Source organism: Balaenoptera borealis (assembly GCF_965194805.1).
Source record: "Balaenoptera borealis genome assembly, chromosome: 3".
NCBI lineage: Eukaryota > Metazoa > Chordata > Mammalia > Artiodactyla > Balaenopteridae > Balaenoptera > Balaenoptera borealis.
In genome coordinates this window covers 104,111,850-104,131,883 of record NC_138866.1, presented here as the reverse complement: position 1 = coordinate 104,131,883, position 20,034 = coordinate 104,111,850, and the positions used below count along the sequence as shown (strand labels likewise).

At 38.2% G+C, this 20,034-nt stretch overlaps 1 protein-coding gene and 1 long non-coding RNA gene across 2 annotated transcripts in view; one reads left to right on the top strand and one right to left on the bottom strand.

The window, feature by feature from the left end:
• LOC309626872 overlaps positions 1-20,034 on the bottom strand; it is a 174,034-nt gene that overhangs the window by 128,340 nt on the left and 25,660 nt on the right. The gene's annotated exons all lie outside the window — the stretch shown is intronic.
• Positions 2-20,034, top strand: part of DNAAF4 (dynein axonemal assembly factor 4) — a 105,207-nt gene continuing 85,174 nt past the window's right edge. The window contains exons 1-4 of the mRNA XM_082388134.1: positions 2-8,655; positions 8,837-9,008; positions 9,402-9,549; positions 13,698-13,831. Coding sequence (XP_082244260.1) covers positions 8,468-8,655; positions 8,837-9,008; positions 9,402-9,549; positions 13,698-13,831 — 642 coding nt within the window. The 5' untranslated portion in view covers positions 2-8,467. The remainder of the gene's footprint in view (positions 8,656-8,836; positions 9,009-9,401; positions 9,550-13,697; positions 13,832-20,034) is intronic.

Genomic DNA, 20,034 nt, shown 5'->3' with positions numbered 1-20,034 from the left:
CAAATAATTCTCAATTCTGAATACTTTTTAATAATTACTATAAATAATGGTAAGCCAATTCTCATTTTTCTTTTTAAGATATTTAACTCTTATAATTTCTTCCTTCTTATCCTTTTTCTTTCTTCCTTAAACACTGTGCTAGAATTTAAAATTGGATGAGTTTAACTTATCTCCACATTTTAGTTTTTTATTCTGTAGGTAAGTAGTAAGACGGGTAGAGGTTCTATCAAACAGTCCATGTTATTGTTGGCCATTCTTTTCAGGGATCATGCTAAATGTCATTTGTGCATTGTATAAAGAATGTTATTTATCAGTATATAGACCTACTATTAGTAGAAATTATGTATGGCAGGCTTTCTTGAACAATATGTATTGTAAGTTTGTTTCCTATTAGTGTTATGCTTCAGATTCTTTTAAATAAAGCTAGTTTTTAAAGAGAAAAATAACTGTTTTTTAAATGCTTGACTTTTATCAAGACAAGTAGGCGTAACAGTCTTGGCTTTGGGTAGGAGATGTCCTAGGAAACATTAAGCAGCGCAGTAGCCTACAATTTACCAGGAATTTAGTTTTATACTGAGGAGCAAACCAATATTTTTGGACAGGCTTTGATATACACAACTTGTTTTTCCTGTGAAGTTTATACATAACACTGAGTCCTGAGTTTCCTTAAGAAAATGTGAACATATCTCTATTTTGATTTTTACAAATTAGGACTCCAGTTTTGGTAATAGAAAATTGGAGAGGAGTGCTACAATCTCAGCAGCTTAGTGATCCCTGAAGTAGAGACACCGCTGTAGCAGTATTAAGAACAAACTTGCTTGAATGATAAAATTAGTTTTGCTTGAAAACAAAGTTTGCTTGAAACAACCATCAGGTGCCTTGAGTAAAAAGAGAATGCATAAAATGTGAATGTATCAGTTGATGCAACTTGGTATTAGAGGTAATAAAAGTGACAAAAATACAAGATAAAATTTGAATGCACAAAAGATTTTTTTAAATGTGTGGAAGGAAAAAAAAACAGGAAAAATGTATCTTACCTGTTGTAGGAAAGAGAAAAGATGTACAGAGACTTCTGATCAAATAACATTATGAATTGATGCTGTAAGGTATCCCTTTGTTTCAAACATATAGCAATGATAAATATAAAAAGATACAATTGGGTTCAAAACCAACATAAATACATCCCAGGACAAGAAATAAAGAAAAAAGCATAAATGATGCTGAAGCAGCATCCTGCCTGACTCTGAGTCCAAAGCAGAAATTTGCAGTCAAAAATTCTAATCTGGCAGGGTAATGAGGTCTAAAGTGCTACTACATTTCAAAACTTAAGAGATGCAATAACACAATACTTAATGGGAAATGTATAGCTTTAGATAATTTTTAAGCCCAAAATATAATGCTAAGTGTTGATCTCAAGAGGATAAGAGAAGAATAAAAAATCCTAAGGAAAGTAGATGGAAGGAAACAATAAAGAAAATAATAGGAAATAAAATAGAAAACAAACACTAGAGAGGAATAATAGGGCCACAAATAGGCGATTTTTATCCTTAAAAGATAAAAGATTTTATTTTATTGGATTGGCCAAAAAGTTCATTCGGGTTTTTCCATAAGATGTTATGGAAAAACCCAAATGAACTTTTTGGCCAACCCATATTTAAAAGATTAATAAAATTGATGAGCCTCTGGTGAAACTGATTTTAAAAAAAAATGGCTGACAGAAATAACAGGAATGAAAAAAGGGCAAAAAACATAGCACTGCTTTAAGCCTGGAGGGAGCTGGGATTCCTCTGCACTGCTGCCCCACATGTGAAAAAGGTTAAAAAGCAAACCTAGCTCCAACTGATACCTGGGACTCCAGCTTATAGGCCTAAAGTGGAAGAAGTGCACAGTTTTGTAATTTGCTCAGTTGATAACTGGTGTACAGTATCACCAAAGAATTCGAAACTAAATTAGCATGTAACACTTGGCTGAATTGGAGTCCCTAGGACGCAAGTTAGAGGCAACTTAAAACTGCTAGAAAGGAAAGGATGAACCTAGAGGAAAGAAATAAATATAAAAGGAAAGAAAAAAAAACCCAACCCACTCTAAATCAAAATTTCAAAACATATGAAGAAAACTAATGATAAAAACAGCCAACCAACATCCTTTAAAATTTCGATCCACTCAAGATGAAAATGACAGCATAGCCTGAAAAAGGCTTTAAAGAGAAGTACCATTCAGGATCCTGAAAGGTAAACTAAAGAATAAAAATTAAAATTACGAAACCCAGTATGTAGATATTCATTCATTCAACATTTACTGAGTGTTATTTATATGTCAGGCACTGTTGTAAATGCTAAGAATATAGCAGTAAATCAAACAGACAAAAATCACTACACTCATGAAGTTTTTATTCTGTAGAGACAGAAAATAAGTAAACTAAAAGTGTATTAGAGAATAAGTGCTAAGAAGAAATAAAAAAGGGAATGGGATAGGAAATGCTGAGCCTGGTAGGGTGAGAGGTGCTAGATCAAATAGTAAGAGTATGTTTCATTTCGTAAGAAACTGCCAAACTGTCCTTCAAGTGGCTGTACCATTTTGCATTCCCACCAGCAATGAATGAGAGTTCCTCCACATCCTCACCAGCATTTGGTGTTGTCACTGTTCTGGATTTTGGCCATTCTAATGTGTGTGTAGTAGTGGTATCTCATTGTTTTAGTTTGTATTTCCCTGATGACATATGATGTGGAGCATCTTTTCATATGCTTATTTATCAACTGTGTATCTTCTTTGGTGAGGTGTCTGTCAAGGTTTGGCTCATTTTTTAATCGGGTTGTTTGTTTTCTAATTGTTTCCGTTTTAAGAGTTTATGTATTTTGGATAACAGTCCTTTATCATATGTATCTTTTGCAAATATTTTCTCCCATTCTGTGTCTTGTCTTTTCATTCTCTTGGTAGTGTCACCCACAGAGCAGAAAAATTTTATTTTAATCAAGTACAGCTTATCAATTATTTCTTTCATGAATCATGCCTTTAGTGTTGTATCTAAAAATTTATCACCAAATTCAAGGTCATCTAGATTTTCTCCCATGTTATCTTCTAGGAGTTTTATAATTTTGCATTTTACATTTAGGTTTGTGATCCATTTTGAAATCACTTTGTGAAGGTTATAACCGCTATGCCTAGATTCACTTTTTTGTTTGCGGATGTCCAGTTGTTCCATTTGTTGAAAAGACTATCCTTTCTCCATCACATTGCTTTTGTTCCTTTGTCAAAGATCAGTTGACTATATTCCTGTGGGTATATTTCTGGGTTTTCTATTCTGTTCCACTGATGTATTTGTCTATCCTTTCACCAATACCACACTGCCTTGATTATTGTTCTTCAAACTTGATCTATAAATTTAATGCAATCCCAATCAAAATCCTAGCAAGTTATTTTGTGGATATTGACAAATTGATTTTACAGTTTATATGGAGAGGCAAAATACCCAGAATAGTCAACACATTACTGAAGGAGAACAAAGTTAGAGGATTGACACTACCCAACCTCAAGACTTGGCACAAGGTTGGCTAAGTCTTCTTGGAGATTTCTAGGGTGGTAGTATGTCTGGCCTTATAGAATGAGTTAGGAAATACAGTCTCTGCCTCTATCTTCTGAAAGAAACTGTAGAGAATTGGTATAATTTCTTCCTTAATGTTTGGTAGAATTCACTAGCGACCCCCATCTGGGCCTGGAGTGATCTGTTCTGGAATGTTATGGATTATTGACTCAATTTCTTTAATAGATATAGGCCTATTCAGATTGTCTATTTCTTCTTGTGTGAGTTTTGGCAGATCATGTCCTTCAGGGAATTGGCCCATTTCTTGTAGATTATCAAATCTGTAGGCATAGAGTTGTTCATAGTATTCCTTTATTATCCTTTTTATATCCATGTTGTCTGCAGTGATATCCCCTCTTTCGTTTCTCATATTAGTTATCTGTGTCCTCTCCCTTTTCTTCCTTAGGTAACCTGGCTAGGGGCTTGTTGATTTTATTTTCAAAGAACCAGATTTGTTTTATTGATTTTCTCTATTGATTTCTTATTTTTAACTTCATTGATTTATGCTCTAATTTTTAATTATTTCATTTTTTAATGCTAGTTTGGATTTAATTTGCTTTTCTTTTTCTAGCTGCCTAAGGTAGAAGCTTAGTTGATTGATTTTTAAATCTTTCTCTAATATATGCATTTAATGCTGTAAATTTCTCTCTAGTCAGTTAAACTCTGATAAAACCCTAGCAGGTTAGGCTCTGGTTAAATAGTTTCTCCCGAGGTCAGATCTTGCTAAGAACAAATGCTCTGGCATATTTCAGAATGGCTCCTTTTCCCATCCCCCTGCTGGGAGCATGAGAATATTTTTGTGCAGTATTCACTGTGTGAACCTGGTAGAACTTCAGGAAGTAAAACTCACAAAAGTGTTGAGGGCTCCCTGATAACTGGGTCTCTCAGACTTGCCCACAGTGGGCCTCCAGCAATTTGTCAACTACATTCAGGTTTTCCTACCTTGGCACTAGTTCCCACGGAGGTTTCTGCTCTGATGGGTTGTGATTCTCTATAGATACAATCTTTCCCATCAGGGGGGCAGGGGTTTGCCCTGTGACCTCACTTTTCTTGTGGAGCTAAGAAGAGTTGTTGATTTTTCATTTTGTTCAGCTTTTTACTTGTTGGGATGGAGTGGTGACTTCCAAGCTCTGTACATGCCAGATCAGAAACTAGAAGCACTTAAAATATTTTTAAAAAACTGATATGCTAAACCAAGTCTAATAGGAAAAATCATTGAGATCTATACTTTGTAAATGTCAATCTAAGATATTTGGGCCAAAAATAAAAGGAAAAGTATAAACGGATAGTTCACACTGTCTACATGAGCTCTACCTATATATTCTTGTCTAACTGTAAATCACATTGTGTTTTTCTAAAGCGCAAATTTAAAATAGTAAAATAGCTAATGCATTTAAAACCTAGTACCTAGATTTTGCTCCTGAAAGCTATTCCCCATTAAAAAGAACTAATGGTTCTTGGAGAATGACTGATTCCCTTTCCTAGAGGAGAAAAAAAAAAGGAAAAAAATTCAAAGTGGGTCTAAATCATTTTTGTTCCAAGAATAAAGGATTTTGAAAAGGCTTAAAAAAGTTCTGGGGTGGTGTTAAAAAAGTCATAAATCAACCTTTCCCAATGGCCAAATTTGACAGTTTGACCATCAAAAAATAAACAAATTTTAGTTAATTCATTTTAGGTGAAGAATAATAAATCAGATTTAATTTTTGCTTCATAATGTACATTTTTCACTCCCTAAGAGCCTCACAATACATAAGGAGGAAATAAGGACCCTTCTCTATTATAGAGCTTGTTTTTAAAAATTTTACTTTAATTTTGTAATATTTGTTACATAAAAAATAATAGATATTTGTATATGTACGTTATGAATCAAAAGATGAATAAGGCAAATCCATCACCAAAATTAGAGAGGGAAAAAAATTGGCAATTTCTTTGATGGTCTCTGATGGCATGCTTTGTTGTAATGAACAAAATCAAACAAAAAATAATTTGGGGTGTTCTCTCGATTTTCCTAGGGAACCAGCCAATAGGACCTGGACCTCCTGTCTTCCAGTGGGAGGGGCTGCATCTGACGCAGCTTGCCAGAGTACTAGTAATTTTTTTCTTCCAACTAAATCTTTCCATGTGAATCAAGGTCTCCAGATATTGGGTAGCTGGCTTTCACAGATAAGTCTTATAAATAGTTTGCACCTAAACCAAGATTGCCTGGGTCCCAATAACTTCCCTCCCAAAAAGGTTCCTTTCATGTTTACCCTATAAGAAGGGAGAACAGCAAGGGGATGGAATTCCTCTCCTGTAATGCAGAGCTACACTGCAGATCGAGTATAGTGCTCTGGCCCCAGTGTGCTTCTCCTTGGGATGATGGGAGAATGGGGAAACCTGTGTTTTTTCTTGGCTTTGTAAGTTTCTCCTTTCCTCCATTAAAACCTAGCTCTTAACCTAGTGGGTCACAGACTTTGGTATGTATCAGCGTTACCTGGTGGGCGTGTTAAAACACAGATTGCTGGGCCTCAGTTCCAGATTATCTGGTTCAGCAGGTCTGGAGTGGGGTCTGGGAATTTGCATTTCCAGCAAGTCCCCAGATGATGCTGATATTGTTGTCAGGGGACCACACTTTGAGAAACTTTGTCTTAATTCACGGTGTGTCTATGTAGAAATCAGCTTTTCTGGCTACCACAAAGGGTGTCATTTGCAAGACTTTCACCTAGGAGTTAACCATTACCCTTTCTTACACCTTAACTTTCCTTTACGAAGCCTTAACCAACAAATTTGGTTTTCATTATTTTCAAGTTTTATAAAAATGGCATTGTTCCTTAAGGGTCTTATAAGACTTGCTTTTTTCCACTCATCCATCCAATGTAAAGTAAAATTAATTCATTTTTACTGTTGTATGATACTCTTTTGTATGAATATACCTATTGATAGATATTTGGCTTGTTTTTAGGTTTTTGCTAGAAGCTGCTATGAACAGTTACTTCTTTACCCAATCATAGAGTTACCCTCTCCTTAAGAAAGGACCCAATCTAGAGGAAACCCTCCCTCCCTTAGATCCTCCCTCCAGTTCTGACACCCCCTTACTGAGACACTCAATGTGGTGTGTGCTCAATGACTAAATAAACTCAACTTGTTCAACTACAGGTGCCCCTGTGGTCTTTGACTGAAGGGCATTGAAAAAATATATATCTTGACATTCTTTATTGTGCCTTTTGGTGAGCACCAGCTCTTAATTTTAGTTCAAGTTTTCAATCTTTTTCCTTTAAGGTAAGTGCTTTTGATGTCATACTTAAGAAATCCTTTCTTACTCCAAGATCATACAAACACACATGCGTATTTGTGTATGTGTATATATAAAATATATATATGTCTTAAGCTTGTATGTCTTTAGTTCATCTGAAATTCATTTTTGTGTGTGACACCATATGCATGTAGAGAGCCAATCCCATTTTTTCGCATATGGTGACCATTTCTCCTAGCACCCAATGTATTCAATAGTCATTCCTTTCTTTGCTTTTCCCCATTTATGTGCACAGTCACTTTTGCCATATATCAAATTTCCATCCACACTCGGGTTAGATTAAGATTTTTTGATTTTTAAATCTAATAGGAAACACAGATTAAGACTTTTAAGACTGAATTAGTTTCAAGGCTTGTGAAACACTTTTCAGGTAAGTACCTGTCTTGAAACAATGTATAAAGATTAATGGTGTTTTAAATTGGTATCAGCTGATGTAACGATTCAGCAATAAAACTGATCAAGTTTTTTAAAAAAAAGATATAATTCACTCAGAGTGTAAAAAGTTTCATAAGACTGGTAGTCAGGAGAACAATTTCACCACAGAGATTTGTATGTGCTTAACAAAATGATTGCTAACGAATTTTTCTGAAACTCCCAAACAGAACAAAGTATCCTTTTTATTTTCTATACATACATTGTATCACTTGTGTTTTTATGTAGTGGCAGAATCTACACTTTAACATTTTATATAACAGGAATGCATAAACTCTGTCTTTTGAAGACACAGGAGAGTTTGAAACAAAATGGTAAAAGTAGGAATTGAACACAAGGGGGAAAAATGCCAAAAGCAACATAAAAAACAATCTACAGGATTGATTGTTAGGTTTCTCCGATTTGGAGGACAAGGGAAAAGAAGTCTAATATGGCCCCAGTATTCAAAGTTACGGAACCTTGAGATGATGAACAGCTGACAAAATTAGGTAAGGTAGTGAGGGGTGCTCTGTTTGGGGGGTAAAAGATGATTTTTTTCCCCTCCCAATGTCTGCTGCTCCTTAGCTTTCCTCAAGGACTTATTCAGGAGCTTTTAAATTTGTATTAATGACTTCCAAAAGTAAAATGTTAAAAAATCCCCATTCCTAGGTGGCAAATAGTTTGTAGATGGTTAATTTTCATGTCCTTTTTTTTTTTTTTTTAACATCAAATTCCAGTAATTTATAAACTGTGTCTCCAGAAAGCATCCCAAGGAAAGAACATTGGAATGGGAGTTATGGGGTCAGGATCTTAATCACAGTTCAGCCACTAATCCATGTGGCAATGGGGTTGGGTATATGGATCTCAGATTCCTTAAATACTGCATGTGGGAAGACCACATGATCTTCAAGTTTCCTCTCAGCGCTAAAGTTACAAGTCTCCTTAAACAACTGTAAAACATATCCGTGTCAATTCAACTTATCCTACAGTTGAGTTGCAGCCAAGCATTCGCCAGATGAGTCATACGGTCGTTTCTCCCCAGTTCTCAAACCAAGGAGCGAACCCTACCTACATGCTTTTGACGGGCTTACGGTTGATAGGATTTTAAGGACTACAATAGTACAGGCAAGCTCCTAGGCCAGAACGTCAGTATAAGCAGGAAATTTCCAAAACAGGAACACCAAATGGTGCTAACTTCTACAGCCTCCGTCAGAACAAACAAAAGGCCAGGGCTGCAATGGCGCGTGGACGTCGCACCTGCTTCTCGCGGGTCACGCTTTCCCACATCCTTTTCTGCATTTTCAAGCGTGAAGCTCTTTTCTTGCTTAAGCGGAAGTGGGTCTGCTACTTCGCAGATTCTCTTGGACTGCGGGTAAGAGATAAGACCTCAGGCAACGGTAACGCTCCCGCCAGGGGCGCCCAAGCAGTAGCGAGGGGAGTCCGCAGGTCGACCGCAGTGGCGCGCCCGGGGCACGCTGGGAACGGGGTGGGGAGGAGGCCACGGCCCGGCCTGACCCGGAAGGGCTGGCCTGTGGTAACCCCGGCTTCCCTAGCAACCGAGCGGGCGCGCGTCCTCCCCAGCCTCTTCGGACGCCTCCCGGGATGCCCCTGCAGGTTAGCGACTACAGCTGGCAGCAGACGAGGACTGCGGTCTTCATCTCTGTGCCCCTCAGAGGCGTCAGCGTCAGGGACGCGGACGTGTTCTGCACGGAAAACTATCTGAAGGTAGGAAAGCGAGTCGTGCCTGCCGGTGGGGGGGGGGGTGTTGGGGGGCCGGGGGTGTGGTCCGAAGCGGCTGCAAGGGCGCGGCTGTGGACATGCACAGGCGCGTCCTTGCAGATAAGCGTCCTAAAATTTTAGTCCTATTAAAAATAAAACAAAGCAAAACAAACAAAATACGAATGCCATACAGGTGACACCTCGTCTGTAGACAGATGTCACCAGGTCAGAGATTATTTTATCCAGGACTTACTCATATGCCGTGCTTTTATCGTGGCCTGGAATAAATTTATAGCAGGAATTTAAGAAAATGATTTTGGCCTCTATCACTTATTTCTTAACGGGTGTGTCTTTCATTTGTGTAACTAAATTGACTTCCGTTTTCCCCCTTCTGAATAGGTGAACTGCCCTCCATTTTTATTTGAGGTGTTTCTCTATGCTCCCATAGACGATGAGAGCAGCAAAGCCAAGATTGGGAATGACACTATTGTTTTCACTTTACACAAAAAAGAAGCGGCCATGTGGGAGACCCTTTCTCTGTCAGGTGGTAAGTTCTTTACTAAAAGACGTTCAGCTGGTTGTGCTTTTTTTTTTTTTTTTTTTAAGATTGATTGATTGATTGATTGCTATGTTGGGTTTTCGTTTCTGTGCTAGGGCTTTCTCTAGTTGCGGCAAGCGGGGGCCTCTCACTATCGCGGCCTCTCTTGTCGCGGAGCACAGGCTCCAGACGCGCAGGCTCAGTAGTTGTGGCTCACGGGCCTAGTTGCTCTGCGGCATGTGGGATCTTCCCAGACCAGGGCTCGAACCCGTGTCCCCTGCATTGGCAGGCAGACTCTCAACCACTGCGCCACCAGGGAAGCCCTGGTTGTGCTTTTTATACTTTATACCATTTAAAAATTTCTCTTTTGAAATTTATGTTGCTATTCTAGGAAAACGAAATAGACACATAGCATGATTTAAAAGAGTTAGTGCTTCAGCTGCCTCTTAAAATAAATCACCTAATTCCTGAGTAATCTAATTACTCAAAAATTAGAGTCCATTAATACTAGCTTTTAAAGGTTGTGGGCTCCTATCTTCAGGGGATAAGGCCTCCCAATATGGCCTTTATTTAGCACTCATTTTGTATTAGGCATTAGTTCATCTGTTAATCCTCACAACAATCTATCACTTAGGTACCCCCCCCCCTTTTTTTTTAAGGTGGGGCTACTGAGACACAGAAGGGTTGAGTAATTGCCAAAGGTCACACAACTAGTAAGTGGCAGACTAGAAGTGGAGTCTTAGCAGTTTGACTCTAGAGCAGTGTTTCACCTACGGAACTTTTACAGAATACAGATGTCTGAATCTCACCCTAGACCAATCAAATCAGTTTCTGGGAGTGAGACTGAGACCTACATACTGGTAGTTTTTAAAATGCTTTTTGGGAATTATAATGTACAGTCCAAGTTGAGATCCCCCATTCTCTGTACTCTTAATCAGTACTCTATTCTTCTGCCAAGATCAGCTTTGTGGGTCAGTAATTGCCCTATACTGCTTTAGCTCTGTTATCTTCCTCCCTGATCTAGTTGTCATGTTTTCTTGTGTTTTTTATCTACTGCCTGAAATTTCTGTTAGGTCTTTGGCGTTAAGCCTTGAGTTGGGACTATTGAGAATGGGGAAATTGCAGCCATTCTTTATATTAATGTTTTCTTGGTATCTTGCTGTGGAATTTAATTTTTTAATACCTAGGACCAGGTGGAATTTTTCTCTAAAATGTGGTATTCAGCTCAGAAAATACTGGTTAAGGTAGGTTACCATAGCCAGCTTACTTTAGTTCTTTATTGAGTCCCAGAATAACTGAGGAGTTTTTAAAAACCAGATACCTGCTCTCCTACCCCTGCCTTCCTTTGATTCAAGTCTGAGATGGGGCCTGGGAATATGTCATGAAACACACCCAGGGTGTTCTGACTTCGTACCTAAGATTAAATGTAAATACTTTGATTTATTTCAGCTGTTGTTGATAATCTTAATTTTGAAGTTAGATGGGACCAGAACCATCATCTATTAGAATGGCTTCTTTTAAAATAAACAGATTGGGGGTTGAGAACTCCCCAGGTGATTATTATGCCTGGCCAGGTTTGAGAACCACTGACTTAAATGTTTGTTTGTGTGTGTGTGTGTGTGTGTGTGTGTGTATGTATGTCTTGATTTCCCCAGGTAACGTTTTGTCCACCAACTTTTTAGGCTCTAAAGAAGAGTCATATCCGTAAACCTGTTACTTTCCCCTGTTTCTGACATGAAACACTTTCTTCTCTGTCAAATTCCCTTCTTAAACTGGTTGGCCACCTTATCCAGGAGTGGGAAGGGAATTTTCTAATCATAACCTTCCTCTCTGATTTAGATATCTGCTTTCAGTGCACAGGTGCTTGAGTCTTCTCTTTCATGGTTATATGGTCAACGATTCCAAATTTTGACCATTTAAACTAAGAGTTGGCAAACTTTTTCTGTAAAGGACCAGATAATATTTTGGATTTTGTGGGCTATGTGTTCTGTGTCATAATTACTCAGCTCTGTTATTGCAGCACAAAAGCAGCCATAGACAATAGGTATTTATAGGCGCTGAAATTTCAATTTATTCTAATTTGTATATGTCATAAAGTATTACTATTCTTTTGATCTTTTTCAACTATTTAAAACTGTAAAAATTATTCTTAGCTTATGTGCTGAAAGAAATCAGGGAGCAGGTTGGGTTTGACCGTAATTTGCCAGTTAGACTAATCAAAACAGTCTTAAAACTAACTTATATAACAAGTAATGAACATCGATTTTACTTCAGAAACCAGGTTTGAGATTCTTTTAGAAGTCAAACTCAGTTTCACATGCAATTCAGTGAAATTGTTTAACAATCTTTTTTTCACATGCAGTATTGTGGAGCTCCAGTCTATACTCCAAGCCTGCCTCCCTCATTATTCAAAACATACTTGCTCCATTTTTTTCTGAAGTTCCTTCTTGATCCATTTTTCATTTCTTTTAGATGTGGAGCATTTCACTTGGAAACTTGATTTTCTTTTAATTATTTCTGCCCCTGAAACTGGTCCAACTGTCTGCCACTTTGTTACTAAACAGGAGGTGGTTTGGGGAGAGACTTCTGAACTAATTTCAGTCCTAATTCCCAGCCAAGATCTTGGATGGGTAAAAATTCCATACTCTTTACTTATTTTTAACTGAAATTAATATTCCCTTCAACTATGAATGTAGACAACAAACAACAGTAGTGTCAGTAAAAATCACAAATATGTTCACATCACAGGTACCTCTATCTTATATGTACTACTTTGAAATTATAGTATTTATTAGACATTTTGCTATGTATTATTTAATGCATTAATAAAGAAGCACATACTTGTATGTCACAAATTTATTTTTTAAAATTTTGTGTTTTAATATAACTAGTTTTCTTTGTGTATTTTTTCATATATTTTAAAACTCTATGAAGGTGTGTATAAAGCTTTACTAGTCATCCCTCCACTCCTGCCCTTCTTATCACTCCCCTACTTCACACTCTCCTCCCAAGTTTCCTCTCCCCTCCTGTTTTTTTTTCTTCAAAGTCTAGATCCCTTCCTTATCCTTCTTCCCCTAAGATAATTTACCCCCTAATGGATCACAGCCTGCGGTTTCTAAAATACTGAGTGACTGAATAAAAAATAATTGTGAATGGTAAATTCTGTATATAACATGTCATGTTACTTTGTAATTTTTACTAAGGCTGGCTCTGTACTCTTCATATGTATCACTATAAATCACCATTTATATTTTTGAAGGTGATTGATTATATCAGATGGTCTCAACCCATCTTCTCTTCTAGGAGACCCCCCAGAGATGATTTATTGTGATCAGGTTTATAAGCAAATAGTTCTAGTTTCTCAACAGAGAGAGAGAGGAGAATAAATGTGTTCTCTTTCCTCCCATCTTGTCCCCTCCGGCTCCCTTTCCCTCTCTCCCTCTTGTGACCCTCTCTTCCTCTCTCTCCCCTCTCTCCATCCTCATTCCCTCTCTTATTTCCCCTCTCCATTGTTCCTCTTCTCTCTTATTCATATCCTCCCTCTCTGTCTCTCTCTCTCTGTTTATCTCTCTCAGTGCACAAAGGCATGCATTCTTTTTTAAAATTTTATTTATTTATTTTTGTCTGCGTTGGGTCTTCGTCGCTGCGCGTGGGCTTTCTCTAGTTGTGATAAGCGGGGGCTACTCTTCGTTGCAGTGCACGGGCTTCTCATTGCGGTGGCTTCTCTTGTTGTGGAGCACGGGCTCTAGGCGCGGGCTTCAGTAGTTGTGGCACATGGGCTCAGTAGTTGTGTCTCTTAGGCCCTAGAGCACAGGCTCAGTAGTTGTGGTGCACGGGCTTAGTTGCTCCGCGGCATGTGGGATCTTCCCGGACCAGGGCTTGAACCCGTGTCCCCTGCATTGGCAGGTGGATTCTTAACCACTGCGCCACCAGGGAAGTCCCAAGGCATGCATTCTTTACTAATTCATTACTGTTACAGTTACTTGCTTACCTTTTAATATTAGCTTCTTGACCAGTTTAATATTGGGAAATGTTTTCACTTCTCCATGTGAAGTTGGGTCCAAAAACATCTTATCCCAGATCAGTATGTAAGCAGTTTCTCCTAAGTAAAACAAATTCATCATGATCCTAATTTATTGATATTCCTTATGTTTTAGTTGACAAAGAGATGATGCAAAGAATAAGGGAGAAATCTATCCTACAAGCACAAGAAAGCGCAAAAGAAGCTATGGAAGCAAAAGCTGGGGCAAGGCGGGAAGATCAAAAATATACACTAAATGTCATGATGAAGGTAAGTTGCAGATTGATAGGAAAGTCCTTTAATTAAAGATATAGTAATTGCACTGATAATTTGTTGCAACCACTGTACTTCCTCACCTTTTTTGTTCATACTTTGGTTACAGGCCTTGCTGTGTTATGTAGGCTATCTACTATTAATGTGTATTTCTGAAAATCTGTATGAAAGTTGAGAGTATAAGGTTGAACAATAGATTTACTTGTTTGAGGGAAAATGTTCTATTTCCCGGGGAATAAAACAGTTATAAGGTTTTATGCTGTAAGTGTTTTAGTTCTTTTTTAATCTTGGAATTATTGGACATGATTATTTAAAACAAGAAAAGCATGGGTTTAACACTAAATATTGACCAATTAATATCTTTTAACTGTTGAGCCTTTCAAGTTAAATCTTTAATCAGCAATATATTTTTTGAGATATAATTCACATACCATACAGTTCACCCATTACAGGCTTACAATTCAGTGGTTTGTAGTATATTTAGAGTTGTAAAACTATCACCACAATCAATTTTAGAACATTTTCATCACCCCAAAAAGAAACCCTGCACCCATTAGCAGTCACTCCCCATTCCTGCGAACCCCTAGCCCTAGACAACCACCCATCTACTTTCTATCTCTATAGGTTTACCTATTCTGACTAATTTTTACAGATAATTTCCCATCTCAAATTCTCATTTTTGACATTTTGAAATGATTAAGGAATCTATAATAAGCATTATCTCATCAAGAGTCCTATGGACTCATGACTGTTCTTTTGCATTTGGATCACTAGTATTGTTTTTATAATCAACAGTTCATAATTCCAAAGATTTCTCTGCTTCTTTTACCATTTTTACTTGACTTTTAAATATCACCAATTGTTAATATACTTTGTTTTTTACTTAATAATTGAACACGTGGTCATCCGTCCAAAGATTCCTGCTTTCTGTATACTTGATGAGTTCCACCTTTTCTTGATCATGTTATCACTACTATCAAACTTTGGATCTTACCATTTTCCTGAATTTTAAAAACTAAAAGCAAAATACTATAAAATTTGTGGCAACAGATAAGTATTTACTGAACTAATAAAATAGTTAAACAATGGCACACACACTGCTGCATTGGTAAATATAACGAAGCTGAACAATTGATTGGCAGGCAGCACCACAATGCTGTACCTTGAAGTTATTCATCTACTGACATATGAAAGCCTGACTTTGGTAGTATTTGGAAAGGTGCTTTAGGGGCATTAGTATATAAAGGATGAAGCTATAGATCACACTGAAGTGATAGAACCTATGAAAGTCTATACCCTATACTACAAACTATTCATTTTGTCTGTCTCTTTCCTTGAGCAGTGTTGAGAGTTGAGACTACATTTTCTTTCATCCTTATCATAGCAGTTGCCAAGTAAATAGTAGGTGCTCAAACAGTTGAATGAATTAATGTGAATATATTGTTCGAGTACCCTATAACCATAGTACAGTTCTATTCTGGTGGATACATGTAGCTATTTTTACTCTATCCAATATTAGTCACCATTCAGAAAAGAGCAAAAAAGAATTTTGGGGCTTCCCTGGTGGCGCAGTGGTTGAGAATCCGCCTTCCAATGCAGGGGACACGGGTTCGGGCCCTGGTCTGGGAGGATCCCGCGTGCCGCGGAGTGGCTGGGCCCGTGAGCCACAACTGCTGAGCCTGCGCGTCTGGAGCCTGTGCTCGGCAGCAGGAGAGGCCGCGATAGTGAGAGGCCCGCGCACCGCGATGAAGAGTGGCCCCGCTCGCCACAACTAGAGAAAGCCCTCGCACAGAAATGAAGACCCAACACAGCTAACAATAAATAAATTAATAAAAAAAAAAAAAAAAAGAATTTTGATGTTCCATTAAGAGCAAATGAAGAGATATGATGACAAAAGGCAACTCCCTATTAGCTTAAACCATAAATTAGCTTAAAACTTGAATTACATATACCACAAAATAATAGGGTTTTTTTAGTAGTAACCTTTTCTTTTTAAAATTAATTAATTAATTTATTTATTTATTTATTTTTGGCTGCGTTGGGTCTTTGTTGCTGCACGCGGGCTTCTCCCTAGTTGCGGCGAGCGGGGGCTACCCTTTGTTGCAGTGTGCAGGTTTCTCACTGCGGTGGCTTCTCTTGTTGCGGAGCACGGGCTCCAGGTGCATGGGCTCAGTAGTTGTGGCTTGTGGGCTCTAGAGCACAGGCTCAGTAGTTGTGGCTCACGGGCTTAGTTGCTCTGCGGCATGTGGGATCTTTCTCGACCAGGGCTCGAACCCGTGTCCCCTACATTGGCGGGTGGATTCTTAACCACTGCGCCACCAGGGAAGCCCTAGTAGTAACCTTTTAAAAATAATTAGCAGGGCTAGTGCTAAGACTCACTGTGTTAGTTTGCTATGCTGTATAGTATAAGTCTGCTTGGGCTACCGTAACAAAATACCAAAGAGTGGATGACTTAAACAACACACATTTATTTTCTCACAGGTCTAGAGCCTAGAAGTCTCAGATCAAGGTCCAGTGGGGTTGGTTTCTGGCTTGCAGATAGCTGAGAGAGAGAAGAAAATCTCTGGTGTCTCTTCTTATTAAGAAACTAATCCTATTGTATCAGGGCCCCACCCTTATGACCTCATTTAACCTTAATTACTCCTCAGCAGCCCATTTCCAAATGGGAGTTAAAGCTTCAACATATCTGGGGGGACACAAACATCTAGTCAATAACACTGTATAAAAACTATCCAAAATTTAGTAGCTTAAAACATTTATTTTCTCACGATTCTATATGTTGGTCAGGCTGTTCTTGTGGTCTGAGGTTGGCTTGGTTGTGGCTGGAAGTTCTAGGATGGCCTCACTCACATATTTAGAGCCTTGCCAGGGAAAGCTGAGCCCCTCTCCATGTGGTATTTCATTCTCCAAGAGGCTAGCGCAGGCTTCTTTACTTCATAGTTAGTGTTCCTGGTAGCAAGAATGGGAAAGCCCTAATGCACAAGTGCTTTTAAAACCTCTGCAGTGGGAAAGCCCTAATGCACAAGCCCTTTTAAAGCCTCTGCTGTGTCACATTTGCCAGTGTCCCATTAGCCAAATGTCCCATATATCCAAGCCCAGATTAAGGGTTAGAGAAATAGACTGCACCTTTTCTAGGAAAGAAAGATTAAGTCACATTGCAAAGGGGCATGCATATAGTTATGGGAGGAACTTGTGGTCATTTTACAACTTAGTTGGAATTGAAAATATTAGGATTTAAACAATAAAGATAATTTGATTGATCTAGCAGGAAAAGTTCCGCGATAGAGCAGTAAATCCAAGCTCTGACTCCATCTCTCTGCAGCATCCTTAGCACTGCTTTTTCTTTCTGTCTGCTTCATCCTTAGGCTGATAGGGAGATGATCCACATCCTCACCTAAGCAGGGGCCAGCGGGAGACAGGCTGTCTATTCTGTTGGCTCCCTTTCAAGCCCCATAAAACAATTGCTTTAGGTATTGTAGAATGATATTTCAAATGGTAATCACTTTTACACATGTTCGAATAAATCTTTACTTCAAGTCTGTTGCTTCCAACTTGGTTTACTGCATCCACTTCTCATTATCTTTGCTGCTGATGTATCATTCATTAGCAGACATTTATTGAATACTGTGAAAGGTACTGAGACAGAGCTGAACAAATCAGTCTTCACTTTCCGTTTACTCATAGTATAGAGAGGGTGACAGACAAGAAAAAACAAAGATTACACCATAGTATGCATAAGAAGTCATGGGCAGATGAAGAGAAAACACTGGCAAAATATTGGTATCTCAGTCTGAGAGGCTGGTCAGGAAATACGAAGCAATGTTGTTTGTGCTGAATACTGGAGAATAAGCCACAGTTACCTGGGGATAAATGGGAAAATGACGTTACAGTTAGTTTGGATAAGTGCCTGACAGAGTTTGGCACAGCGAGGAACATTTGTTGATCAGAAATAAAATCTTGATATTTAGAAAAATCTCCTGAAGGGAACTCTTTAGGAATTTTCAGCAAGAATCCCAAAATAATTGGGTTTGTGTTTTGGAAAGCTCATTCTGGGGAATGAGTTTGAGAGGTTGCAGGGTGGAGGCAGAGCTTTTGTATTCTTAAGACGAAAGGATTTTGAACATATTTATATGTTGAAGAAAGAAGCCAGTAAAGAGCGAGAGATTGATAATATAACCAAGAGAGAGGATTGATGATGAAGCAGTTTTTTTTTGTGGTGGGATGAAGGTTGGAACAGGTGAAAAAATTAAATCTTAGGTAATAGGGAATATTTTATCTTTTGACCCTAACGGGCAGAAGTAAAGAATTACTAAGCATTTGGAAAATTCTTAGAGACACAGATAGTTAAAGTAACCCTTTGTTTCCTTGGTGAAGGTAGCAAGGTCATCTACCCAGAGCGTGAAGAATTTAGGTGGGGTAGGAGTGATTAATGAAAAGTTGGAATATTCATGGCAGACCAATCTGAAACATGCTTTTTTTTCCCCCTCTTTATTTTGGACTGCTATTGCCTACTTTTCCTGTTTTCTTCACTCTTTTGTTGTGTAGGTTGCCTTCTTCTATTTTGAATTTTTTGGTTTTATTTTGTTTTATTTTCTACTTTAGGGGACCCCATTTCCCACTAATTTTTAAACTAAACAGGTCAAATTTGAAGTGCTTTCTTCTGCTATTCTTTTCTTAAAGTTGAAACCCGGAAACTTTAACTGTAAAACAACTTTGCCTGATCATGCAGATGAGGTATGAGTTGCTTTCTAGAGTTGTCTAGATTATACTATAGGGCCTTTAAAAAGCCCTTATCAGTGAAACCACATGCCCTGTTTATTAGAAGCATGTATAACTAAGGGATAGAAAGGCCACAAGTAACTACTTGCTCATTTTTTATTCTATGCAATTGTAAATGTGATTGTTTTGTTTATTTATTTATTTATTTGGCCGCATGGCTTATGGGATCTCAGTTCCCTGGCCAGGGACTCAACCGGGGTCACAGCAGTGAAAGTCCGGAATCCTAACCACTAGGCCCCCAGGGAACTCCTGTAAATGTGATTGTTTTTTAAATTTCTCTTTCTGATAGTTCATTGTTAATGTATACAACTGCAACAGATTTCTGTATGTTAAATTTATATTCTCCAACTTTACTGAATTCATGTATTCTAATAGTTTTTTGCTGGCATCTTTAGGATTTTCAATATATAGTATCATGCCATCTGCAAACAGTAACGGTTTTACTTCTTCCTTTCCAGTGTGGGTTCATTTTATTTCTTTTTCTGGTCTGGTTGCTATGGCTAGGAATTTCCATACTATGCTGAATAAAAGTGGCAAGAGTGGGCATCCTTGTCTTGTCCTGATCTTAGAGGAAATGGTTTCAGCTTTTTACCATTGAGAATGATGTTGTCTCTAGGTTTGTCATATATGGCCTTTATTATGTTGAGGTATGTTCTCTCTACACCCACTTTGTGGACAGTTTTTTTTTTTTTTTTACATCTTTATTGGAGTATAATTGCTTTACAATGTTGTGTAGTTTCTGCTGTATAACAAAGTGAATCAGCTATACGGATACATATATCCCCATATCCCCTCCCTCTTGCGTCTCCCTCCCACCCTCCCATAAAGCACTGAGCTGATCTCCCTGTGCTATACGGCTGCTTTCCACTAGCTATCTATTTTACATTTGGTAGTGTATATGTGTAAATGCCACTCTCTCACTTCATCCTAGCTTACCCTTCCCCCTCCCCGTGTCCTCAAGTCCATTCTCTACATCTGTGTCTTTATTCCTGTCCTGACCCTAGGTTCTTCAGAACCTTTTTTTTTTTTTTTTTAGATTCCATATATATGTGTTAGCATATGGTATTTGTTTTTCTCTTTCTGACTTACTTCACTCTGTAGGACAGACTCTAGGTCCATCCACCTCACTACAAATAACTCAATTTCGTTTCTTTTTGTGGCTGAGTAATATTCCATTGTATATATGTGCCACATCTTCTTTATCCATTCATCTGTCGATGGACACTTAGGTTGCTTCCATGTCCTGGCTATTGTAAATAGTGCTGCAATGAACATTGTGGTACATGACTCTTTTTGAATTATGGTTTTCTCAGGGAATATGCCCAGTAGTGGGATTGCTGGGTCATATGGTAGTTCTATTTTTAGTTTTTTAAGAAACCTCCATACTGTTCTCCATAGTGGCTGTATCAATTTACATTCCC